The sequence below is a fragment of the Meleagris gallopavo genome, chromosome 5 (genome assembly GCF_905368555.1).
Source record: "Meleagris gallopavo chromosome 5, MGAL_WU_HG_1.1, whole genome shotgun sequence".
In the NCBI taxonomy this organism is placed as follows: Eukaryota; Metazoa; Chordata; class Aves; order Galliformes; family Phasianidae; genus Meleagris; species Meleagris gallopavo.
Window position 1 is genome coordinate 21149837 of NC_139408.1, and position 27741 is coordinate 21177577.

At 41.2% G+C, this 27741-nt stretch overlaps 1 protein-coding gene across 1 annotated transcript in view; it reads left to right on the forward strand.

Annotated features, from left to right (window-relative positions):
- Positions 1-27741, forward strand: part of HSD17B12 (hydroxysteroid 17-beta dehydrogenase 12) — a 73163-nt gene that overhangs the window by 15927 nt on the left and 29495 nt on the right. Inside the window, exons 2-4 of the mRNA XM_085224594.1 lie at positions 7529-7575; positions 11486-11561; positions 26508-26618. Coding sequence (XP_085080720.1) covers positions 7529-7575; positions 11486-11561; positions 26508-26618 — 234 coding nt within the window. The remainder of the gene's footprint in view (positions 1-7528; positions 7576-11485; positions 11562-26507; positions 26619-27741) is intronic.

Below are 27741 nucleotides of genomic sequence, written 5' to 3' on the forward strand. Positions count from 1 at the left end.
GCTGTATTAATCTTTAATCAATCGAGTGTTTTCTGCATTCAGGTGTTCAGGGAAAAAGGGTCACGATGAGGATCTGCCTAGAATAACTGAGCACTCGTGCATGGTCTGTGCAGTCAGGACTCGGTGGGTAACGGCGGGGAATAGACAGAGTGGCTAAAAATAGGATTTGCTTCCAGTGTTTCTCTGGTCTATTTTTGATGCTTGATTTTGATAAGGTTGATTGGACTCTTACTAAAAATAGCCGTTCCTAGCAAGTTGAGGACAAAAAAGTAGAATATTTTTAACCAGCATAGGCTAAGTACTTTTGTTGGCTGGAGATAATCTAGAAGCTTGGTATTGGTCAATTGCCAATGATTTATATAAATCTGTAATAGATGAAGCACTGCTTGATGCCAAGCAGGGATAGTCTCTTCTCCTCTTGCCAGCTTTTGTTTTCCCCAGGAGCTGTCATATTCTTAATATAGCCTCTGCGTTTCGTAGCAGAAGAATCTCGAGTCTTTAGTTATTTATGCAGTGTACTTCAAACCTATGCTAAGGTTAGCTGTGCTAGGAAGTTTCTCTGAACTGTACTGCTTAAAAAAGCCACATAGCTTCCTGGCTTATTCCTTATGTTGTTTCTGCTACAGGAAGATGTTTGCAGCGAAGAAAGAACCAGATGTCTTTGCAGGACAGGGGCTGCTCTCCTGTGTGAATGGAGAAATGACTGGGAAACTCCCTCTGCAGTGCCATTTTGACAACAAATTTGGCCATCTCTTGGTGGGCAGCAATGGTGGCTATGGTGCCCTCCTGCAGATTGGGTTGTTTGACAAGTTTGGCTTAGTTTGTTGGCAAGAAGAGGGCAGTTAGACCCAAACTGCAGGGTTTGCACGTTCCTGGAAGAACTTCTGTGGTTGGTGGCTTGAGCCATCTGCAGTACTCTGAAGGGTTAGCTAAAAACTCATGCTTTTCTTAATGAAGACAGGAAAATGGTTAAACTTAAATGAATTTGTAGTTCTGAGAGGCTACTAGAGAACACAACTAACAGTTATTAGTGCAAGGAGTAATCTTGGTGCCGTTTGCTAGCAGCAGTATGGATACAGTATTCCATGTTTTATCTCCACTAAGCATCTCTGAAAGCTTATTTTGCTGTGGGAACTGTGTGTTTGTATCTAAAGGCAGGCTTGATCTTCTCTGAGCAGAGTTTTGTCTTCTCTGTTGTCTAACCTTGAGTTGGGGAGTCACGAATCTCTAATCTTGTTTCAGCGTGATTGCTCTGCAGAGCTGCAGTCAGATTCTCTGCGCTTGCTGCTGCTCGCTCTCCCTGTATAAATGCTGCTCCTTGCTCATGTTGTGAGGCAGGATTTCTGCATACCTGCCTCATGTCCTGCTGCACCATTCTCTACTTTTGTGTTTTTAAAGTATCCTCGCTGGATAAGGAGCAAGTAAAAATGTTCTTTCAGGGCCTCAAATTCAATTCTTTCGATGTCCAGACTGCCATAGTCATGCTTTTGCTCACCTGTGAAACAGCAGTCACCTTTGTAAGAGCAGATAATGCTTACCTAGTGTGCCTCCTGAGTGGAGGTGCATGTTCCCTAAGTCACCTCTTCCTTGGAAAAGCAGTAACTGTTGGTTGTTGCAAACAGTAAAAACATTTGAGCATAGATTCATTGCCTGCACAGATGCCTTATCTTGAGCCATGGGGCTCCTGGGGGATGTAGATGCTACTGGCAGCATTCACGTATGGGTGACCCTTTGCAGGCCTTCTCAGGAAAGTCTGGTCTTCAGTCCCTGAAGTTGTGTACCACTGGGCATATTCATCATCTTATGAACTGAAGTCACTGACTGCTTAAATGGTGTGTTTTGTACACTTGGTCTGTGATTTACAACAACGGAGAAGTTCTTCCCTTTCAGTGCAGTACCAGGCGTGCCACTGACTGCTGAGGTCATTGATCTTTGCTGCCTTTGTCAAGGGTTACCTTGAGTTTGGCACCACCTAGGAGATGACTCAGGTGCTTATGAATTGTGTGTGTTGTACATGTGATGAGCTGTGAAGTGGGCTGTGCGAAGCATGTGAGGCAAAGTGGTTTGGTGTGGTAGGATTTAGAGAATGAACTGCATCTATTGACAACTAATCTGGTAGGGGCAGCTACGGTGGATTCCTGTGCATCTCTGTCCTAAATTTAAGATACCCTTGTAAGAGCTCAAAGATATGTGAGCTCTTATATCAAACTCATGGTGGAAGTTGTGATGTTTTCACCACTCGAAGCAAAATTCTGGCACGGCCTTTTGGGAAAAGGTGCTATACTGACCTAAAGCAGAGATTCTGATTTACGCAAATGGTAAGTGGTAAGGATAATGCTGCAACTGAAAATGTGAACTGATAACCTGAGTTCTTGTGCCACTGATTTGTTAGTATATATGCAGTGGTAACTGAGAGGTCTTGAATCTGTTCTGTACCTGCCATAGTCTACTTAATAATGTGTTTTAGGACTTTTAGTTGCTTGTAAAATTCTGTAGTTAAATACCTATGATTTTATAGAATAGTTTGTAGTGTTTTTCTTCTGCCTTCTGAGGATGTGCTGAACATGGCAAACAGTGCTGCAAAAGACACTGATACCTGTTAGGGAACAATAAGGTTGAGGTTAGAAAGGCTTTCTTCTCCTCTCAAGGCTGGTGCTTTGGTAGGACTGTTGCACTTTCTGCTGTAACTTGTGTCAGAACACTTTCCACTCTTGAAAAGAGCTAATACCTAAGATCCTACTGATCTTTTTTTATACTCTTCCCACAGCATTTCCTACAGTCAAAGATCAAATGATAGAAACTTGTTGCGTGCTTTGTTGTGTGGTGTGGATCCACTTTTATGTGGATAATAACTATTAAATGAATAGTGTTTGATTTCTGGGAGCTGGAGTTGATAGCTAAAGTAATCTCTTTCACTTATTTGTTCCGATGAAGTAGGAGGCTTGATACAGCACAAACAGAAATATGTCCATGTTCATTGTGCAAATTCAAGTTCCAGTGAGACCAGCCATATCTTTGCATGTATTTCCCATCAATGTTCTGGCTGCTGCTGAAGCTAACAGCATAAAATACAGAGCTGCTGAGTAATAGACAAAATGTTTCTGCTGCTTTTCTATGTAGTGCTTGCATGTGTTTTCTCCCTGACCCCCAGTTTTTGCAGAAGACAGATACCGTTGGATGATAGGCACGTAGACATGTGACTTTGAGTGCCAGTGGCTGTGGCGTTAGGACAATGAGAGTAGAGATTAAAGCTCAGTAGATCCTATAGACAGGAAACATTTGGATTGTTTGGTACCTCTGTGTTAAACATGCCTAACTTTAGAATTGGAACTCTTATTACTCAATTGCACCATGCAAATGTGTTGTGTAGGTATATTTAACTACAGAGTGTGGTAGAAGTTTTCATTTTCAAGATAAACACTTGAATGCCCACTGTGCTTTTTGTTTGGGGACCTAGATATCACACTGGAAGTTCTTTGCCCATTTATACTTTAGGCTGTATCCAATGTTTTGGTGGATTTTTAGGTCACTTATATTTGTGTGGTGCACACTGATGACTGTCACCAGGGGAAGATGACTGTTGACTTCTTTGCCTGAAATCAATGAGTGCCTTGCTACCAGCTTCCATTCAGACCAACTTTAATTCAGTTGACTCCCACACAAGCTTCCTGGGCATTCTTCTCACTTTTCTTCAGGAAAGCGCAGATGGCTGAAGTGGGAAGCTACTACAGCTCGTCTGACTACTGAGTAAATGTGGATAGTCACACTTAGGAGCTGGTGCAGCTTTCTTGTGCAGACAATAACTAATTCCTACTCTGCTTGCTTTGCCTTCTTTAAGCTCTGCCAACGGCAGTCTGTTTGTAACTTTGCTGGAAGGCAGTCTGTAGAAGAAACAGAATTTAAACGATTTATCTACACTTGGAGTTAAATTGGCTTCATCACGTCAAGGTGATAGTTAAAACTGAGTTAAACTAGTGCAGCTTCTGTATGTAGCTGGAGTAGTTAAAGCTGCAACATTTGGCTTCAGAGCGGAAGACAGACGTGAGCTTAATCACTGTGAAAACTGTAAGTGTGCAAGAGTTAACAAAACCTCTTTTTATCATTCTCCCCATCACACTTGTGGTGCAGATAATCCAAAATATGGAGGAGGATAAGAAAGTTGAACCTTAACTTCTGTAATGTTTGTCCCGCCAGTTGCCTTCACCCCACCTCTCTTTGTTGCTTTCAGAACATCAGGTGTAAGTATTGGTCTCTGCTCTAGGAAGTACCTGTTTGGGAAGCCTTCCTGACCCTACCAGCTGCTTATTAGGATCCTGGTCAGTGACTAGGGTGGGGTTGTGCCTGGAGTTGTGTCACAACCTATCGCATTTCTCCAGTGCTGACCTCAATGCCAGTATAGCCATTGGTGGGAAAATCACTTGCTCAGACTGAGAGCTGAGCTAGGCTGCTACTCTTGAAAGGCTGTAGGAAGAGAAGTGTGGCTTGAAAAAGTGTTTTCTAAGTTATGGCACAGTGGAAAGCAGTCCTTGTAGTATGCTTTCTCTTCAAGATTGTACGGAAGCTGGAAAAGTAGACAGTGTTATTCCTCTCAAAGTGAATCCACCAATAAAATGATAGTGTTGTGCCTTCTTGTGAGAAGACAATTCTTTTATAGCTATGAAGAACTACCTGTGTTCTTCATTTTTGTGTGTATGTCTTTGCCTACAGCAGAAGCAAAATCGTAGAATCACAGGATGATTTGGGTTGGAAGGGACCATAAAGACCAACAAATTCCAAACCCAACGCCGTAGGCAGTTTTGTCACCCCTGGGTTAGGTTACCCAGGGCCCTTCAACCTGGCCTTCAGTTCCTCCAGGGATGGTACATCTGCATGATGCACATCAGCTAGGTACATTTTTGTGTAGGTGATGGTCCAAGTGTTTTTTTTCTTTTTCCTGGTGGTATTTTTTGATGTTTTTCATCAGACTAGTTTATGCTTCTAAAGTTCTGTTTTGGAGGCTGCTTTAATCTCTGGGTTACAGATTCTTTCAGTATGAACTAGAACCTAAAAGGGGAGGACATGTCCTGTTACTCATAGGTCAGTTTGAAAACCCCGATCTCCAACTGCTTAAATCTCATGCTCCAACCATTTCTTTTGCAGTCTACTTAAGCAATGGATCCAATAAGCAAGACAAATATCTGGGATTGTGATTGTGCTTGCATTCTTAGTATTAAGTGTTTGGAGTACTGCAGATGCTTTTCTTAGTCCCTGCCTTATGGAGCATATACACTTTCAGCTACAGTTGCTAAAGGCTGAACAGCTAGTGGTGTCATAAAACTCAAAACACTTAGAAATGCTGAACTTATTGTTTGAGAATAAAACTTTTAAGTCCACAAATTTTGAATCAGGAGGAGGAGAAACCGTCCCCAGGTGCTAGGTGGAGGAGCTGTTTTTCAGGCACCTCATTAACTCTAGAATGAGAGAAACAATTCATTTCAAAGAGTCACTGAAGTCAAATGTTATTCAGTCTGGGTCAACTTAAAATGTATCCAGTTACTGTTCTAAGAGTAAAAGGGAGCAGGAGGGAGTTGTGCTGGTACATGTTTTCTCTGTGCTCTTGTTTATTCCATCATTTTGTTGAAAACGTAATGAACTGTGTGATAATGCATAATATGAAACTGAAGATCAGCAATGCTGAAATTGAAGCCTGATGGTCCTGGAACTGAAGGGATGATACCATCTTGCAGGGCTATAATTCTGTCTGGCTAAATGGGTGTCACAGTACTGACACAACTTGGGTTACAGCAGGTGGGATCCTGTAAATGTATTCTTTATTTCTTCTTCGAGGCATTTATTCATCGTTTGGACCACTGTTTTACCTTTCTAAATTTGGATTTCTATCTATAGCAAAGCTTACTCACACTTGCCTAATTGTAGTTGAATAGGAATTGGCAAAAACAGTGTGACACACTCACATGACCTTCTGAATACATTTTACATTCTATCTGCTGCATTGTGGGCAGCACACATCAGTTCTATCAGTTCAGCAGATAGAACTGATTACCAGCCATCATATCCTCTGTGTGCAGTGTGTGCTAGCATACTGGCAGTACAGTTGTGTATCTTCATATTGGAGCTATGACGTCTTGCAAACAAACTTTGAAACTAGGGAAGGGATAAATGTATGTGTGTATACCTTCATTGTAGGGTCATCTGTAAATCTAGCTTGAGTCAGGGGTGTTACTGGATCTCATTCCTTGGCTGTTATTGAATTGTTGACTGGCCATTCAAGCCAGAATAGGACCTTTGCTGGCAGATTCATCACTTGTTATTATGTCTGCTTATTTATAGCTAGCGGCAGAGAAACTGAAATGGTTACAGCATTTCCTAACTGTTATTACTCAAACAGAAGTATACTGGCTGCTGTTTGCATTCCAACTGTTTTGGGTGTTCCGCAGTGACTAATCAAGCCATCTGCAAACACGTTTCCCTCTGCTGCCCTGGGGGGAAGCTGCTGCTAGATGCGGTGCTGGCCATACACCTCACTCGGCTGTGCAGGGGTATGAGTGGGTTTGGGAATCGAACCAGCACTCCCAGTTCAGTTTTCTGAGCCGTTAAACAAGCCCTGTTATTTGAGGCATGCCTCAGTTCAGGGCTAAGCGGTGGAAGCATTAAACAAGCTGTTCTGATCTGTCTGAGGGCAGCCGGATAAGTATGGTGTGTTCTGTAGCCACTTAAGAGAGAGCAGAAGTGGATGAAGGAGCTGCAAATGTGAGAATGTTGAGGTGTAGGAATTGGAACTGATGGGAATGAATAGTTGAGAGAAGGAAGTGATGCTGAATGTGCTTGCTCAAACAGTAGTTGGGAGAAATGGATTGTGGATGAGGGAGTTGCTGTTTAGTGAGTAAACCGAGATGATCAGCTACTGGTGTGGTGAGCCCTGGAATAATCTGTCAAACTAATGGCATGTTGAGTCACTTAGTGATTTTCAGTGTGTGGAAAAGAATCCTAGAAAGACTTAAGGCTTGACACAGATCTCAGTCCGCCCACAGGTGAAAAAACTCTAGACACAACTGGCTGCTTTGGTCAGTCAGACTTGCTGGTGGCAAGGCACCGCAGTCACAGGGATCTGAAAACTCCTGGAGAGTCTTAAAAAGATGTCCTCTGCTTTGAGTCATTCTGTCCATGTAATAAAATATTGAATTCTCACAGGCTTTAGGATGCTTTCTATTTTGCTATGTACAGTGTATGATTTTTAGAAATCTCCTAAGCGACAAACTTCAGAAGTAGCATAGCGAGCCAGAAAACTGGCATGAGAAGAGGTGCTGAACATGATTCTTGAAGCAACTACTAGGCCCATAACTCTTTCTCTATGTGGAAAGGATATTGGGAGCTTCTTGAGAGACCTCCAATAAAATTTCAAGTTGTACACATATTCCAGAGACTTTGTGTCTCTTGGTTGGAATAAGTACTTCAGTAGCCTGCTAATGAACACTTATTGCAGTTATTGCTGTGAAGTAGCTAATGGATATCCATCTTTCTTTCCTAGTGGTCACAGGAGCTACTGATGGGATTGGAAAAGCCTATGCAGAAGAGGTAAGAATTCTTGTTGTTTGGAGCTGTCCTGATCCTTGGCAAGTTGTCAAACAGCAGGCCTTGTCCCTTCATCTTGTTTTAACATGTATGTGTGGCGATTGAGATGTTTTGTGTTGCTTCCCTCAGATGGCTAGCTGAAAGTCAAATCTCTTTTCACTTATTTGCGACTTCTTCTGTCTTCTGCGCTCACCTTGTCCTTCAGTTTTTACTTTTAACTTTTTTAGTTAGTGTAATTATTTTCACCTACCCCAAGCCTTGGAATTTTCATTTGGTATTTCCTGGCACTGGCTAAATGGCATTTCTAGCTGCTTGCACTGTGTTCCACTTATTTCCCATGGTTTATCAAGTCTCTGAAGCTTGTGCTTTATCTCTACCACTTTTACTGTGCTTTTGCTCTTGATGCGTATGCGAGTTCCACATGTGGCACTGCAGTGTATTGTTTTAAGAGAGAAAGTGCCTGTTCGTATGGGGCAGTTTAACCTATGCACCCAGAGAACATCATGACAAATAGTGCTGACTACAGCAACTTATAGCAAAAATAACTTTTAACTCCAGCATCAGTATCAAAGTGGGCCTGTTTGTATTCATTTTTTGTCTTCTCCAAGGCACGATTACGATTGTGTGAGGTAATGATCTGTGAGGGGTCCACTTTTCAGGAGTTTTCTGTTTTGCAGGGCCCTCAGGCCTTGTTGAGGGCAGTCCTCACCCTTCAGACACCCCTTCCATCCCAGTGTGCCCCCCAAGTACACTCCTTCCCCCCAGGCTCCTTGCTGTTTTGCAGATAGGAGCACCCACCCCTACTAAGGGGGGAGGCTGATGTCAAGAGCACCTAATTCTTGTGCAGGGCTGACAGCTCCAACATGCCAAATTATGCCAGTTACATGGCCCTGAAGCAAATTATGCAACACTTAAGTAACTGCCTAGGGCAAGTGGAAGGAGGTTGTTGTGCCCAGGGCATAGTACTACTGGGAGGAAGCCCTCTGATGTGCGAGATGCCCCCTGAACATTATGGGTTGTTGGTTTCAGGCTCTGTATGTTAGGTTATCAGGTGAGTGAAACTACAGTTTTGCTTTATGTTCTGCTGGTGTCTGTGAGAGCTAGGCTGCCTTTGAACACAAATGTGTGCTGCTGGCAGACCCCTGTTACATGTACAGCTAGTAGGAAAGCTGATTTGCAAGTATTAGGCCCTGATGGGAAACATGGGCTGTTTCAGCTTTTTTCTGGTGTTACAGTAGGCACAGAGCACTCCTGAGGGTGCAGTCATTCCTGAGTTATAAAATAAGATGTACTTTCCCCTTTGAATGTTCAGGTGGATGGATGTTTAATTACATCAAGTGAATAGAGGGTGAAATATGAAATACCCTAAAAGATTTCTCAATCTTTCAGTTAACTCCAGATTTGTCTGTCTTCCTAAGACTGCCAGCAGAGGCTTGACTTTCTACCAGGAATTCCCTTCAGGTTACTATAAATGCCACTGGCATATACAGCTGCTTGGGTACTCACAGCTGTGAATATAATCATGCAAATTATTTCCTTCTCTTTGGAGGAGTTAAAGTGAGAAATGCAAGTGTTGAGATCTCCTCTCCAAAAGTTCAATATCATCTCTGATTATTGGTGGGAGAATGTTAGAAATTAGTGAATTCCCTGATTTATTCTGCTGTGGTTGCTTTCCTTATTTTCCAAGCAATAAGCTGCTTTTATACTTTTCATTCCCGTAGTAATAAGATCTTTGTTCCTTGCTCAGCATTGATATACTTTTCATGACGGGGCTACCCCTTCATGAACAGTGCTCTGCCAAATGCACGTGTTCTTCTCTGCCCAAGTAATGCTTGCCTTTGGTTCCAAAGGAGCACACTTTCTTTCTCCCTTGTTTTTTAATAAGGGTATACTCAGGACTTGCTATTTATTGCCCCATTGTTGCTGTACTCCTGGTTTCCAAAAGCAAACAGCAGAAATTTCGTGTTGGATGATAAACTACAGGTTGTGATCCAGTTGAGTGCATGATGATGCGTATCTGCATCTCTTTAGTACTGCTCTTGCTGTACTTGCTCTAACAAGAGCTCTAACTCTGCTTTTGGGAGAGCTGTCAATCACATTTGTTCTTTGAGAGAAAGAGTTTTAACAGCAGCTATGTTTTGCTATCAAAGTGGAAAATGTGGTAGTTACTAACATTGGATTTATGGAAATTAGACACCTACATCCACCAACTCAATTTAGAAGGATGACTTTTGCTTGCATCAATTAATCCTTAAGCTGCAGGAGAGTCTTCCCATTGTGCTACTCTAGATTAGTTTTTGTGATTATTTTTAGGTCCTCTCATTCGGTGGTTTCATCTTGACGAGGTCATTGGCCAAAGATTCAAGTTTAATGGCAAGTTATTTACAGTGTAACTGGATCTTCCTCATTCCTTATATGAAGAATGTAATCAGTTACTGGAACCTCAGAGGATGATTTTTTCTCTTTGGACAGCTGTGATTTTTTTCGATTCACTAGGCTTCTATCAGTGAATATTCAGACACAGCAGAACTCTATCAGGTTACATCAGTCAGTGTGCGCTGTATCTTTTCTGAGACATATTATTTCTTTTAGTTGATACCCATTCCTAGTTACAAGTTGTTTCTTAGACATTTTTCATGCTCTGTATTTAAATGATTCTTCATGCCATTTGGTTTCCATTTCTAGATTTGAGACGAGCTTCTCAGAGCAACTCTTCAGTGTCAACATGGCAGCAATTTCTCTCAAGTTGCTTTTGCTGTGGAAGTTCTCAGATTTGCTGGAAGTCTGCTAACTTGATGTAGCAATGTGACTTTACTTGATCTGTTTTTGGGACTGGTACAGCTTGGCACTTTTCTGTAAGCTGAGGTACCTGCTTAAAGCAATCTGTGAGCCCGGAGCTCACTGCTGACAGAAAGCAAGCTGTGTGTCAGCAGTCTTGAGCCTGCACCTATGAGGAGTAGCTGTAGGGCTTTCCTGCCCCTTGGTACCACAGCTATTTCACAGTAAGCAGATTATTGTCAGATCGTCCTCAATATCACAGGCAGAGATACTTTTAGGTAAACCTTTTGCCTTTGCTTTCTTGATCCTGTGGAATGGGAGAAAGCTATCTTAATCCCTTCTTCTCTTCCCACCATCTCCAAAGCCCACTGCTTGACTTTATAAAAAAAAAAAAAAACTGTTCCAGTAAGCTAGCTGCCTGTAACAGTAGGATACGTGTTTTTACTTTTCATTGGAATAGGCATTTGCAAAAGAAAGACTGTTTATTTTCCACTGCTGGGTAATTCAGGTATGTAGCTGTCTTTCTACAATCTGTTAAATTGTTAGATGCCATTACAAGCATGCAAAATTAGGTCTGATTTGATGACCAGGATATGTTGTGGCCTCAGCTGAATTTACACAGATAACTTCTTTACAGGAGCTATGTGAGTTAAGTTGACCTTTATTACTTATGAATAGGCAAAGTAAGAGTAGAGCCTAGGTTCTCCCTAAGTAAGCTGCTAAAGGAAAGAGGCATTGAGTGCAGGGATAATTTTGCAACACAGCTGTTGAAGTGACCATGGATATCTTAACTGGGCATTTTGAGCTTAATTATAGATAGTAGCTTCTTTGGTAGGACTTTCAGAAGTGTGGAAAGACTGTAAAATACCTGCTGTTGGTTATCTGCTGTATACATGTGCTTATACACCTGTAAGAGATGACAAAGAAGATACTAAGTTTTCCATGAGGGAAATCAAGAAAGAAGTGTGTGCAAGTACTTGTCCTGTTTTTCTCCTCCATATTTCTGTGTGAAACTGTAACTCTTCAAACTTGCTGGTCATTGTTACAATATTTGACCAATCCCTGGAATAATTACTATGCTGATTTGGAAGTGATGTATGACTGTCCTTATGTCTCCTGTTCTTTGTTTTTTCAGTTGGCAAGACGTGGAATGAAAGTGGTTCTAATCAGTCGGTCAAAAGAAAAGTTGGACCAAGTTGCTGGTGAAATAAGTGAGTTAAAAACTTCTTCCTTACATTTCACATATGTGCTTATAAATAAATAAATGTGATTGCATGTTAATTTCCTACAGGCTGATATATACAACTCTAATTAAAAAATAAAAGTTTGTTCTTGTCCACAGTGCAAATATTATAGACTTAAGTGATAAAGGCCTTGCTTGAATAATTTTGCAGATGCCTGGGAGCACTAGGGTTTAATTCTGGTGATGAGGCACTGGAACAGGTTGCCAGAGAGGTTGTGGATGCCCCATCACTGGGGCAGGTTGGATGTAGCTCTCAATAGTCTGATCTAGTGAGTGGCAACCCTGCCCTGGGCAAAGGGTGTTGGAACTGGATGATCCTAGGGTTCCTTCTAACCCAAGCCATTCTGTGATACGATTCTATGAATATGTACTTCTAAAACTGTTAGTGTTGCATACCCTACCCATACCAGTGATTGTCATTATAGGCATCTTTGAATGATAACAAGGAGAGAAACATGTAGCCGTTGCTTCACCTGAGTATTACCTCAGCTTGAAGCAAGTATGATTTCATGGGTTTCAACCACAAAGGTGGTTTCTTTGTTCCTTGTTTTATTCATTGTCTAACAAAGCACACAGATTTATTGTGGGTATGAGTGGTTATTTCCCTCCTGCTTCTCCAATTTCATTTTGTTTTGGATAAACTACTCAAAGATCGTTGTAAAGAGCTGTGAGCTCTATTAGGGTAACAAATGTTCATAGTCGTAAGAATATGGGGAATGAGTTGATGTGCAAGTTTAAGAGCCTATGCTAGGGATTGTTTCTTTAGTAAGCATCTAGTAAATTCGCTATATATAAGCAAAAGGGAGTAACTTCAGTGTTCCAATCACAAATGTAAAATCAATATTTGTATGGGGTCGTTTAGTTTCCTTATGTCTCTTGCAGACAAATGATTTTCCTTCTAGAGCGAGGTATAACCATAATGCAGAAAAATTCTTTTTGTAATTTACATCTCTTTTATTAAGGCAGATTTAATGCAAGTTTATTAGTTTATGCATAGTATGTCAAGATAAAAGAAGAAATGTAGCCTTGTGTGTAGAGCTTTTTGATAAGCAGGAGTGGGAGTCGTGTACTATCAAGCATGTTTCTCAGCATAATGATGTTGGATAATGAAGGCTTTAAGATCCTTCTTCTGTGTTACTTGTTTTGCTTAGACTTTCCTAAAATGGTTTGTGTACATAATACAGGTAATGGTAAAAGCTGCTCTCTTTCAGAGGTCATAACAGACTTAAGCCAAAATAATGCAGTTAAAACTTCCATTGAATTTGTTAGTGGCACCGCTTTACTACGAAGTGTAATCTACAAGGAAGTGTACACAAACTGTTTTGTACCATTGTAGTGAACTGCTAAGTCTAATGATAACTAAGTCACTAAAGGGCTTCAGCTGGCTTATTAATGACTATTTTACTAGTTTGCTGAGAAAAATAGGGCATACAGTTCTCTATAAATTAGTTTAAATGTCACTGTATGTAACTTTAATGTCTGTTGTAAGACAGCATATGAAACTGTTTTCTAGAGAGAAGAATCTTTGTGTGTATATTTAGATGGTAAAGAGCATCCTTATTAGAACTCAGATGGCATCAGATCCTGCCTTCTAGTTTGGAAGTAATTGTCCCTGCTCGTTAGTATCCTGCATTTAAGAATGTCACTGCAGTGTCTGATCATACCTCTGATACACTAATCTTGTCAACGCAGCAGCAGGGTAAATCAGCTGTACAGATATCACTGCTTGGGTAACCCATGTGGGTACTGAAGCTTTGCAATTGCAAATACTGAAGTTGCAGCTACAGTCTTGTTGGCGGTTAACTGCAGCAGCTGGGTAATAGCTTGCTGCATATGTGGGCACGCAGTCGCATTTCTTACTATGCTGTATACAGGTATCTTCCTAAGTAAAAACTGAATTGCTGGAATTATCTGCAAATGTCTTGCTTGAGAAACAAATGCTTTCTTAAGTACGAAGTGACAAGCTTCCTGAAAATGGTCATAACCCTTTCTGAACCAGTCTGGAAATCTCTTTCTCCCTTGGACTTGAGAGTGATGCTGACAAGACAGACAAATCTACTGCTTTGAGCTTTCGGTACCAAAATGATGGCTGCTGAGAGAGTTTTTCAGATTAGGAAAAAAAAGAAGTAGTACATGTACTTTTGTAGAGCCGCCTATAATACATAATTACTGTTAGGCCTCACCCAAACATTTTTCTGCTTTCTTTCCTAAACGATTCTGAAGTGAGATGACTCATATTGGGTTTTCAGAACATTCTTTTGACAACACGGAGCTACTGAAATGTATACCTTGTTCATTGTAGCATATGCTACAGGATTTGGATAGTCTGCATAATCAAGCAAATCAGAATAGTGCTTTCAGATCCTAATAGGCTTTAGCTAGACAGCAGTTTCTTGTACCCAGACTCAAGCGGTCTCTGCAGTCTGTTCAGATGTTGCCATGTATAAGATGGGCACGTATGTTTTTTCTTTTTTCTTTTTTCTTTTTTTTTTAAGCACTAACACTGCAACTACTCGGATGTTTCCCTTTCAGGTTCTTCAGATAGCTTTACACTTATTCATGATGGTCCTGCAGACCTGAGCTTGATCATGCCCTTCACTTGAAGGAAGAATGCCTGTTTAGCTTTGGATAATCACAGTTCTTTGTATTGTATGAGCTATGTGTGTTTTCTGTTCCTTCCTCGTTTTCACTGATCAGAGTCCTGCTGGTTCTAGCAACGGGTTAGATGTTCTCTGTTGCAATGAGAGGGTTTTTGAGGATCAGCTACATTTATTCTTTTCAGATGAATCCTTTCTTCCACTCTTCAAATATACTTAGATTAGAAGTGACATGTGTGTACAAAATGCAAGTTGCATAAGCACTGTTATAAGAGAAGTGCTGATAGGTCTTTTTGAATGGTAAGTACCAGATGACCTGGATGTGATTTTTCTTGTGTGCACGTGCTTGTACTGTTGTTACAAGACAGCCAGATGTTCTGAACTTATAACTCAATTTGAGCAACAAAAATTAGTGGATGAATTACAAGCAGTTTTTTTGTTTATATAATGCTTGGGTGCTGCAGGATTTCCCTCAAAAAGGAAATTCTCTTTTGTGTTCTCACAGGAATAGGGCTTAAGTCACAGAATGAAGAAAGGATTTTGAAAATTGTTTTCAATGATTGTGGACTGCCTCTCATGGAGCTGCGCAGTTCTGTTAATCAAAAAGCATCATACACAAACGCTCGACTTTCTAGATTTGCTCCACAAAGTTCTTGGTCTAGCTCATAACACATCAGTATTTCACCATCTTTTTAAGATGTCTGTTGTATTGTGCTGTTAAACACTTCTAAATGTTCAGAAAGAAAACCTTTCTATGAATGGAGTCAATCCTTTGAATACCTTGTAATGACTATTCCCTCGCTTGTTGTGTTCAGCAGTGTGTATGGCCCAAGCCATCTTGGGTGCTCAGTGCCAGCAGTTGATTCAAGAAGCATCACAGGTTTGCAAGTAGAAAAACTTCACTTATTGCACTATTGCCAGCAGGTATGTTCTGAGCACGCTTGGAAAGAACTCCAAAGAAACTCACTTCTTAGGGGTTGAAATGTGAAGGATGAAGTGAAAACTAGCTGAGTAGGGAGAATGCTGTAAAGAGATTTTTCCTTAATGAAAATTTGTCAAAAGAAGAATTTGGTCTTGATGTATGTTGTTAGCTGGTGGCTGACCAGGACAGGCAGTAGTGCTGTGTGTGAGCTGTGAGGAGGCAAGAAAAAAGCAATTCATTGTCAGTCTGTCTCTAATAGCATTCAACAGTTACTTTCCAAAACATTACTGGTTTTGTTCCTGAAGTCACTATTTTTTTAGAATTGTCTTGGTTCTGCTAGTTATGTCACTGCACAACCTTCTATTAAAATTAAAATCTGCACTTGATGACTATTTACTTAGCACATAGTGTTCCTGAAGTTGCTTAACCTTCTTGAACTACACAGATCCAGATACTTGAGCTGCATCATAAACTGAGAGCTTTCACCTTCAGACATGGGATCTATCATGCTCATGCTACCCTTTGGTGTGACTGCAAGTATGCACAAGGAAGGAACATTCCTTCTCCATTTCTTAGGCAGATGGCTCTCACTGCTTTTTTTCCTGCTTTCTTGGTAACAGAATTATGGGTGGCACTCTGAAGCAGGCTTGATGCTGACAACTTTGCTCATGCCTGAGGTATTATTGTGGTCTCCTGATGCAAATGGCCAATGACTTGCCATAGCAAATCTGTCCTCTACGGGGTTTCTCCCAGGCAACACCTCAGGTCCAACTACCTTGGAGTACTTAGCCTCATGATCTCTGCCCTGTCAATTGAGTTTTCTCCCCCTGCTCTTGTGCATCTTACCCACCAGCTCTGAGATGCAAGGAAGAACATTTGAACTTAATAAAGAAGGCTGTAGAGCAGACATACTTAATCTGAGGAAGGGAACATCATCTTACTTTCCTTGCATGGGGATTGACAAGGTTCACTTTCCTGAGCTTAACTTGAAGGCTGACTCTGTCTGGCAGTTATTCTGACCTTTTGTGATCTATTTCAAGGTAAATTAATGTTTGCAGCCTTCCATTGTTTGAGTTGGCTTTGGCTTGACATACTGTATCCTCCAATGTTTTTTGGACTTGACGAAATTGCTTCAAATATTTTTAACTTGTTTTAATGCATTGAGCAACACTTAGCATGTTGTAGCGTAAGAATCTTTGATTCAGAATGAACTCTTGGTCCTCATCTTGGGAGGAAGTTTCGCTGCGATGGAGTGAAAATAGTTTCCCATGAGTTTGCCTTGAATGGGATCAGATACTTACTAAAAGAGCAGTTGTTACATAGCATAGAGAGCTGAAGTTGTTATTAATTTGTCAGTAAATAAAATGGATGAACCCTGAATACAATTAGCATATCGTGAAAAGTTAGAGTGATCAGGAAGGGAACTTCTTGATTGTTTTTGTTTTTTCTTTCCTTATGAAGCATTCTGCTTCTGTATTTTCTCCCACCGGGCCATCTTTTTTCTATGCACTTTTTTTGTTGGTTTTTTTTTTTTTTTTCTTTTTTCTTCTCTCACTGAAACTTTGCAACATAGCTTATCGGTGGGGGCAAAGCTCACCTTTTCCTTAATGCACAAAAACTTAATGACTGTCTACTAAATAACCCCTGTTTGTTACATACGCTTTAATAGATGTCAAAAAGCAGAACTCTTGTGCTGCTCTCCAGGCTAACACAGAATTTGCAATATATTGCTTACCACTTTCAGCATAATGTAAACTTAGTATTACATGGAAAATAAGGGCTAGGTTGTTTTCACAACAAGTGCAAGTCTGCATTACAAATCTATTTTAAGGCAATTGGTAAAAATCTGATTGCCTGAGAGATGTGAAACCAGGACTTCTAAGAGACTGACCCAAGGAGAGCACTGGATGATCCACACAGTGCTGTCGTCTTCTTCAGCTTTGCTCTACGGGTGACATTTCTTAGTAAGTTGAATTCCATTACACCAAGTCCTTTGTGTCTGTAGAAGTTGTAAAAATCTCTAGCTCTGCTTAAGAGGTGCTGATGGTCACTTCTGTATTTTCCAGGAATATGCTGTGAGAGGAAAACAATTTATGCCAGTTACTAGTTCGCAGAGAGAGGAGACTCAATTGGTCTGTTTTTCACCATGGATTCTTTAGGAAAAAAAAACATGAATATGAACAATAAACGGTTCAGCTAATGACTATATGTGTGCTGTGCTTGCTGCAAACTCTCTTAACATGTACCTCGCTTCCAGCCCTCAACTGGACACTATGCTGCTTTCTGTATTCTGTGCAGTTACTGGGCTACTTAACAATGCGTTTTCCCTTGCAGCTCACACTTTGGAGAACCCTGAAGACTGTGCTTTCAAGTTACAGGCTTCTAAAAACACTTTTTTCAGTGGGTGCCAAACTCAGATGAAACTAGCAGCGACTTAACAAACAATAATGAATGACTGTGAAGCTGCTGGTTCCAATTCATGTAGTAACTGGCTCAAATGTCCCGAAGCTGCCTTAGGAGCAAGGGCAGAGTGTTTTGCATCTTGGGGCACATCTCCTGCATTACCCACAGATGCACTGCAGCGAGCTGGATGGAGGGCTGTGTGTGTTGAGCATTGGCTGTGCCTGCAGACGTAGTGCTGCCAATGGGAAGTGCTGGCACGGCTGGGCTGCACAGCCCCAGCTGTTTGCGTGTGCAGCTGCTTCCAGGCTGTCTGGTGCTGTGCTTCTAGCTAGCTTGTATTTAGGGTAAGCTTGATTTAGGAAAGCTTACAGTATTAAGCATACGATTTGAGTGAATGGGTTCATTGGTTGATCCTGTGTGTTGCTAAGAATGTTTTTTCTGATTTGATAAGTGTATCTTAGAGACAATAATATATAGTAGTGGTGGAGTCTGAGTTGCAAGCAGAGGCAAATGTTAATAAAGTGTGTTTCCTTCACGTGTTTTCTAGTAAAAGTACTGTTCGCACAAATTAAAAACTTAGATGTCCCATGCAGCTCGAAGGGTTGTGGACTATGGCTTTAGAGATCCATCTTCTGCTGCCTCTTTCAAAGCTCAAAAGTGAAGAATCAATTTGTGCATATGTTCTGAACCTTGGAGCTGTTTAACACATTTTTAACATTTTAAACAAGATCTGACATTTCTTACCTGTTCTACGCTTTTACATGACTAGATTTTTAAGTATTTACTGTTTTTTGAAGGACACTGTATGCACACTGTGCAATTAGTGCACTATAAGGAATTCCCTGGTAGTGTTGCTTCTGAAGTAGAATGAGAGGAGTCCAGATCTATTCTTTAGTACTCGATCAAATGTGTATATATAAATGCTTATAAAATGTGTTTTAACATAGCAAATTATGTTAAATTGTGGTAGACATCTCATTGTGCTATGCAGAAATGGATACACTATGGTGTTTCTTGCATAACAACTTCTGTTTGCACCCAGCTTTGCAGAACTTTCTTTTAGGTGTGGCTTAATTTATTATTCCTTATTCCTACTTTGCTTCAGAGTTTTATAGGGATATCTGTGACTTATTGTAGGACTTTTGTTTGGATACCTAACTGTTGCTGCATATCTGCTGCCTTTCTGAATACCCACATTCTCTTCCACTGGGTCTCCGTGCAGCATCCCTCTGGATTAGGGTCAGCAGTGATTATGCCCATCTTTTAGGCTGATCTTACTGCCCCTTTCACAGAAATGGATAGTGTGATCTATCCTTCAAGAGAAGGACTGACACAGCTGCACATATAGGAAGTCTCTTCTGATTCATCCTTTTTGGTATTCAGTATGTTAGTGGACTTGGTAACTGAAACATGAATAAATGCAGGTGGCAAAAGAGCCCAGGGTCTTTGCTCTAGATCAGCTTCTCTCTACCTGTGCTACTGTGGACTCATTTCTGAAAGCTGTTCCAGGTTCTTCAAGATTTTTTGTGGTTTCTCCTGCTTAGCCCCCAAATAAATGTCCCCATGTGCTTTTGGTAATCTGCGACTGATTTTTGCATCCCACTTCAAAACATCTTAATCAAGTCCATGGTATTGAGAAACTTAGAGCCATAGTTAACAGCAGATTTCTTGCAATTTTAAGTTCTTACAAAATGATCAGAAAAAGTGAGTTCTTCTTATAGTTGGCTGATTTTAATAACCTTCTATATGATGCACAGTATCAACAAATTGTACAGCAATCTGCTATTGCCTGTCAAAGTATTTGATGGTCCTTCTGGAAGACAGATTCAATGTACACTTAACATTCTATGTGCTACGTCTGTGAATTTTGGAAGTCCTAAACATGATGCATTCCGCAAATGAATGGGTCTCTGTTGCTAAACAACTAAGCTGTAGAGCTGTCTGCAGCCACTCTCGTCTTTAATTCTTCCTATCTGCTCTGCATAGACATGGCACTAAAAAGCAGGAGTTTTTGCTTTCATCTCTCTACTTCTCTCAATTTATCAAATTATTACAAACTGTTTCTAGAGTGTGGATCCTGGATCAGTGTGAGTCTTGCCACTGCCATGAAACTGAAAAGATGAGGTCTTTATTTGTGAATACAGTTGAATTGATTTACTCCTAACCAAGTTTTTCTTACCTGTATGTTGAAGAGTGGAGAGTTATTTTTCTTCTCCTGCCATTGCTTTGCTAACTTCTTTGGCCATTCAGAAGCTAAAGACCAAGTGACACCTCTTCTGTGTTTTTGCAGGCTGTTTCTTTGCCTCATTGTCATGATGGCAATATTTCTATCAGGCTCTGAATATAATCAGAAGAGTTGTTTCAGTTCTAGCAAAAGGGTTTTAATGCACTTTCTCTGAGCTTGAAATAAATGTTCCCCATTCCTTCTTGCAATGTGGACCTCGTGCGCCTTATCCTGAACCTTTCTGTTGTAAAGCTGACTGGATTTGTTTCAATGTATGTAGCATAAATTCAAGCTGCTGTATCCACCCACTTTAAAAGCAGCAGTGCAAGTACTAATGTTATTTTTAGGGAGTCACTTCTTAGTTTCTCTGTTTCTCTGTGGGATTTATGTCTGCAGACCCCATTAACACTGACACTGCCTCTGTCATGCCGACAGAGCTGCTTCCGACCACCAGGCTGCTGTCTCCTTTCATTTGCATCAATGTTCACGAGATTGCTTCTCTGGGAGAACCTTCTTTCAAGTCCAGCTTATTTGGGTGTCAAAACTTCACTTCCTGAGCATTTTCCAACCTGTTAACCAAGATGTCAGTATGGTGGGGAGGGAAAGCTACTGTTTTGATTTGCTTAAACTTCCACAACAGTGACATAGAAGGTAAGCCTTCCTCCAGGCCACTTTCAAATTCTTTCTTAGCCTGTATTTAGGGCATAGATCACTGTTAGAAACTACTAACTTCAGTTTTTCAAATTCCAGTGTTATGCTTGTTTTTTGGTGCTCTAGGTGCAAGATGGTGCTACATTGCCTGACTTCTTTCAGTAATAAAGATCTGCCCGAGTTTGTTTAATCATTTAGATGCATTTAGATTACCTGCATAGCAAGACACTGGATGCATTATCTGTAAATTACTCTGTCTGGCCTTTGGAGTTACCTAAAAATAGATAATAGTGTTTGCTTCTCCTAGTGAGGTTGTAACTAACTGTCCTGCAGATGAGAAACCAGGCAGCCTGCGTGTCTTTCCGGATGCTATTCAGAATGATGCTGGTGAGGTTCATGCCATGGAGTTTTCCTTTCTCTACCTTCAGTTCTGGGCTGCCCTGGCTTTGTGCACTTCTGTTCCCTCTGTTTGGGCAGTTTGTGGCTTCTAGCTCCGTCACTCTCTTCCTTGAGTAGTACCCCCTCAAATGCCGGAGCATTCCTCACTTTTGCTCTTGCTGACTATGGATGTGGCACCTGGAGGTGCTGTTTCCATTGGAAGGTAGAACTGGGCCTCTTGGGTTTTATGGACTCTTTAGCAATCTTTGCTCTCATAGTTATCTGCATGCGTAAGAAACAGTAATGTCACCACTGTATGGGTGTATAGGTTATTTTCCCTGTCAACTATGTTATGTCTTAAGTCATGTGAGAGTACACGAGTATCCTTTTAATAAACCTTCTTAAATTGCCAGTTTACTTTCTGATTTTCATATATTGGACTAATTTCCCCAAACATTTGTTTGCCAGAACTTCCACAAACTTCAGTTTTGCATACAGGCGTTGTCTAAAAAGAAGGCTTTAAGAAGGCTGTTGAGATCTGGACACATAGTTAATGCATTGTTTCTTTGCAGGCAGTGTGTGTATTTACTGTATTGAAGTTTTGCATAGTGAGGATCACTTAGAAGGAACATGGAGGACAGATGCAGTGCTTGCTTTTGCTGTCTCCATCCCACCATCCTTAGGCTTGTGAAGTTCAATAAAGTTAGGATTTGTAAAAACTGAAAGAGGTTCAAGTTCTGGAAAACCTAGATGATGTCACCAGGAAATCTGTCATGCAGAGGAAACCTGAGAAGGACAAGAAAAAGGCAAGTACATTTTAACATCTTCATGTCCTCTGGCTCAAAATTTAGGAGTAAGACAAGTGCATTATCTTTTCGGTGATGCTATGCTGACGTGGTTGCTGTCAGCCAATCTATAGTGACAGGAATGGGGAAGAAAAATACGGTCATGTGAAATGACTGAGAAAGAAGAGATGGCAGTTCATAAATTTAATATTGTGTAAGGCAGTCATTATGAATCCAGGTACACTGCTTTGAAATTTGATCAGTTCTGCTCATGTTCAAAAACAAAACCATGGCAACTTTGCACGTGGTGGTTTGTTTGTAATACTGCCTTTGTTAGCACTGCAACAGTTTTTTGTTGTTTGTAGGTATTGGTCTTGATGATGCCTACAACTTTGTAATCTGACTGTTCTTGGATTACTGTCTGTATCTTTTAATCCATACCAGTAACTTCTACATAATTTTATTTTCCCTTTTTCCCCGTACAACATCTGCATCATCTGATCCAAGTAACGGGTACTTGCTCTGGCTCAGAAAGGTGTGCATGTCTGAGAAGTGCTATGCAGAAGCCCTCTTCCTGTACATACCGTACTGTCAGTTTGCTGTTTAACAGTATTACTAGCTGATGAGATTTAAAAGCTAGTTTTGGGCTTTCACATCAAATAGGGAGGAGTTTTTGGATGGTGCAGAGGAGGATGATGTGATCTTTAGGTGTGCACTTGTCTCAAATACCTTTTTTTTTTTTTTAACCGTCTTTAACACTGTTCTCTGCTTTGAGTCTTTGCCTCCTATTTTGTATCCTTGAAATAGATTGGCCAGCAAAGGTTCCACGTTAGAAAAAGGCTTCATATTAGGTACACAAATGTTGTTGTGGCTGGAATGTGCCAAGGAGATCATTCCTATAAGGTTAATCTGGTGTATAATGTCTCAGTGAGAACTGGGGCTGCTCCTTATTGCTTGCCTAGTTTGTAGTAAGCTGCTTTGATCATCTTGGCAGTGATGTTGTTAGAGCTCTTAATTATAGAATCATAGGTTCACTCAGGTTGGAAAAGGCCTTAAAGATCATCGAGTCCAACCACGATCTAACCATTCTACCCTAACTCTAACAACACTCTGCTAAATCATGGCCCTGAGCACCACATCCAAAGGGTTTTTAAGTCCATCCAGGGATGGGACTGAACCACCTCCCTAGGCAGCCCATTGCAGTGCTTAACAACCCTTTCTGTAAAGAAGTTTGTCCTGATATCCAACCAAAACCTCTCCTGGTGCAACTTGAGGTCATTTCCCCTCTTCCTGTCACCAGTGAGAAGAGACCAGCCCTGCTCTTGCTGTAAGCATCTTTCAGATATTGGAAGAGAGCAATAAGGTCTCCCCTCAGCCTCCTTTTCCCCAGACTGAACAACCCTAGTTCCTTCAATCTCTCCTCGTAGGGCATAGTCTCCAAGCCCTTCACAAGCCTTGTTGCCCTTCTTTGGACCTGCTCCAGCACCTCAATGTCCTTTCTATACTGAGGTGCCCAAAACTGAACACAATACTCAAGATGAGGCCTCACCAGTGCTGAGTACAGGGGCAGGATTACTTCTCTAGCCCTGCTCACCACATCATTCCTGAGAGTATGCCAGTATACACATGCTATTATATACATGCTATTATATACATGCAGTATATACATACATACTATAAGGTAACTATGAGTATATACATACAATTAGTGTGGTTTCTTCTTGTAGTTCCTTCCAGTATGAGCTTGCCTACTGGACTAGCTCATCATATTTCCAGCAAAACAGCAGACTGTTTTCAGACCTCTTGCTGTAGAACTCCTTGTGAGTCTATGTGTTAAACAGGAAGACAGTACTCATCACAGGAATCATGAACTTACATAAGATGGATTTGTTTCTCGGTTCTGGGCTGAATTCTCATAAGGTTGCTTCTTCATATAATTTCTGCTCAGACCCTGCTCTGTCCCCCTCTATTGATTCATTCAGCCTTCCCACAGCCATGAAGGTGTTATGCTTTGAGGTCAGCAGCTTACTTCCCAAATGACAGTGTTTACTGAAGTTCTTATGTGCTCTTATCAGTCTACAGAGATACCGTTGTGCTTTGTCAGTGTGTTACTAAATTAACAGAAGTCTTGGCTAAGGTAATACGGGCCCTACAGATTAGCTGGAAAAGTGCAAGTTTAGGCTAAAACCTTTCATTTGTAGAGGCAAGGTTGTTCTCACCTGAGATATTTAGTAAATGAGCAGGGAGAAAATCATTAAAACACTGATGTGTCGTAGCTGAGAAACACAAAGAGACCTACTGAGCTACCTTTCCCATTCCTGAGACCGTATGGCTGGGTGATGACTGACTGCTGCTATAATGTGATGGATTATATTCAGTCCTTTGCTAAAAAGCATTTGAAGTACCAAGTTTGAAGATAAAACATCAGATTCACTTGTCAATAAATCATCAAGAATTCTGGAATGCAGGCACCTATTATCAGATGCTTCAAATGTTCTGATTGCCGACTGCAAAAAATGGTTTGCTATCCTCCTTTCATTGCTTGTGGCCCCTGAGTACCTCAGGGTCTTCAAGCTGGAAGCTCCAATACCAAGCTCAGTTTTTTCTCTTCCCAAATGGAGAAGAGTCCAGCTGCTGCTGGGCATCCTGGGTTAGAACTTTGCTTCCTGCTACTTTCTCTGTTACACTTTATCTCAGTCTTTTTGGGAGATAAAATGAAGTTCTATTGTCTTTTCTAGCTCAGCTGTTAGAAGGCATCTTAGTCCTGGACAGGGTGAAGGAAGCTCCCTTTCCCACTGTTTATACAGAGCAGAGCACACCTTTTCTCCCCAGCACTCTGTGCCTGACTGCTGGGATGAGCTTCTGCAGAAGTGACCTAATGCTGTTTGCACTGCTGTTTGACAGAGTCATTTTTTCAGATCTATCTGCTAGTCTTTTCTCTGGGCAAGCGGCTCATCCCGTCTGTTGCAGGTTGGGGGGCAGAGCATGGGGTTCTCCAGAGTTACACAATGGCCAGCTGCTGACACGGGGTGGAGAGGCAGTCAGGCCATTGCATGGGAGACTGCTGGAAAGGGAAATCTGAGTGCTGGCAGTGAGAACTGTAGAGACGGCATCCTCTCGCTGTATGGGAAGGCTTCTGTTCTTTGTGTATTCCGTATGTTCTGCTACCTGCCAGCAGCACACAAAGGGTGCTGTGTGGTTTTGTACAGGGCTCTTGCTCAACTGCCTTACATGTAATGGCGTTAGCTAGTGTTCTGAAGGCTTGAGGAACGGGTCTTACGTGAGCTGCGGTTTGAGGACTTCATTTTTTCTATTTCCAGTATTAGGTCCTAAGATTTTTTTTTTTTTTTTGTCTTAACCCTTCTCAGCATCTCTGCAGTGATTTCAGAAGGTTTAGAGGATAAATCGTTAACAATTCTAATGAGGAGAGCTTAGTTAGAAAGGTCACAACGGAACAGATCGGGGAGGGTGGTGTTTGGGCCCTTTAAACAACGTGCACGTTGCAAAGCATCTGAATGGCTGCGAAGACAGCTGCAGATACTGTACAACAGCTAAAAATGGCATGTGTGTGGATGTGCTCTGCTTTGGTTTTGCCTGACCGCTCCCCTCGTACATATTTGATATGCCTATAATGCTGCCTTTAATTCGGTGTCCTGTAAGAATTTGAATGTGTATGTTAAATATTAGAACAGCTGTGCCTAAAAATAGAATCATTCCCCTCCTCCCCCCAGTGTTGAACTTGATTTTCTTCTGACGCGATCACAAGGCTGCTGCTGCAGTAGGGGCTTAATGCTATTTACGTCGTCATTTGACATAGCAACATCTCTCCGGGGATTTTCAAACAATGCAGCTGTTCACGAGAGATGAAGGGGCTGAGGGAGGGGAGAGGGAAAGGAGGAGAACTAATCCCATCTGCCATTAGGGATATTGCGGGGGGTGGGGAGCAGCCCGGCGAGTTCAGGGGATTCATGATTCTGCATGAATGGACGGCAGCATCACGGGAGCTGCGGCTTTCCCTGAATGGCAAAGAGCATCACGGGAAGCGGGCTGCTCCTAATCTTTTTGTGAATGATTCTTTTCCTTCAAATTGACACTACTTGTATGAATGGCCGTGGGGGCAAAATGCTGCAAGAGCCTTCTCCAGATGGATGCAGAGCATTTAAGGAATGGGGTGGAATCTGGGCGCAGCAAACTTGGGAAATGCTTCTCTGTTAAGCTGCCGTTTTGTCCTTTTGAAGTCCAAGAGGACATTGTACTGACGCTAATTAAGTGTAATTAATTTGGCTTGATGGAAGAAGAATTGTTCCTTCTATGAGGCGTTTTTAGTACTTACTTCCCTTTTCTGTTTCAAAATGCGGTTGGTTATATGTATTTTTCCCATTCCATTAGGGAAGGAGATAAAAGCACATCAGAACGGTTTAAGAATGATTGAACTTGCAGTTCTCCTCTTGTTCACCCACACATTCCCTTTATGTTTGAAATACTGAATATTTAAAACATTTTATGGCATCAGAATTGAAAATGGAAATGAGGGGCAATAAAGAATTGCTTGATCTGAAGCAACTCATTTACCATTTGCCTTGGGTGGGAAAGTAGTGTCCTTGTCAAGTTGTACTTGGATGCTGTTGTGTATGTGTGTTTCCTGATTTCAGCATTTTTTGCCTTCTGTGCAAACCTGTATAATTTGTTTTCTTGCCATCTTCATGGTCCTTACAAACAAAACGTGCTGAATCATTTGGGAATTAATGTTCTCACCAGAAGTAGCTTAACGTTGCAAACTTCTTGAGCAGGTTGCGTTAAAATTCAAGGATTCCTGTTGAAGAAGCAAAAACGTTTCTGTGTAATATTAGCTACTCAAAATGTTGTTTTACAAAGCCATAACTGACAGATTTGTAGTGTTTGAATGCTCATTCAGCTGTTTCCAGCTTATTGTTTAACCCTTTTCTTTTTCTAGAGGAGAAGTACAAAGCGGAAACAAAAGTTATTGTGGCGGACTTTGGAGAGAGAGGAGACATTTACAACAGAATCAAAGCGGGACTGGAAGGCCTGGAGATCGGCGTTTTGGGTTTGTTTTTCATCTCTGTAAATCCCTTACGCAGTGTTTTGTCCCAGCGTGCTTTCTGACTTCTTCACGTTTGGAAGTTTATTGAAAGCAATTCACGAAAGCTGATGGCTTGCCTGACTAAAACTATGTCACTGTGTGCTCAGTATGCTTTCTTGGTATCCTGCTTGTCTGCTGCACAAGCCACTGCCTGCATGTGTGCTCAAGTTCTAGGAACAGAGGCTTATTGGGTGTCTTCAGAGCTTTGTTATGCAATTGTTGAAAGCTCCTGACTGCGTGCACACTTATTTGACCCTATGTCATCTCAGAATCTGAGCTAACTCCTGGTAGTTAGATTGAACTTCACAGCAGAGTCCTTTGGGAGAACAGTTAACTTTTAATTAAGAGCCATTGAAATTCAATCATTAGAATATAGCATCAACTAAATGAGTCCTGCTCCAAAAGTTCTGAGTGCATTCTGGTAGTGGTGGGGAGCTGCTGGTGTTCTGCTGGCACAGCCTGTGGTAGCAGAGAGCTGTAGGTGCTGCAGGAGTCCTTGAGAAGACATGATGATCCCTCCAGGTGTATTGCATGGCGTAGTATTGAAGTGCTGCAAATGAAGAGAAACTGGCATAAGGCAATTTTTACCTGAACTGTGGGGCAAAGGCAGTTTCTTATCAGTTTTTCTGGTTTATTCTGTAGAAGCTTATATACACAAGTGCATAACCTATATTTCTACAGTTCTTCTGAATGGGGATGAGAACTTGTGGTGCTAAACATAAGGCATGACATTTTTATCAAGTCTTGTGGCTCAGATGCCTGCCAATGGATGTCATCTGTTGAAATCATTTTGGTGCTGCAAAACTCATTTTGTTCACCCAAAGTGCAGTAATTGGAACCAGTTTTTTTTTAAACATATTTCAAAATAAATTTGTCACACATGATGATACAGAAGCTGAGCTTTCTCTCTAATAGATGGGTCTTGTTTTACGATGCCTGTAAATAATGCCCCAAGAATAGTATTCATAAAAACACATTGTAAAAATGCAGTTTTTAAATGATAAAGCACAGAACATTCTCAGATACTTCTGACAGATTTGAGTGTGTGCAAGTCATGATGTCCAGCATTTAGTTGCTATAAAAATTC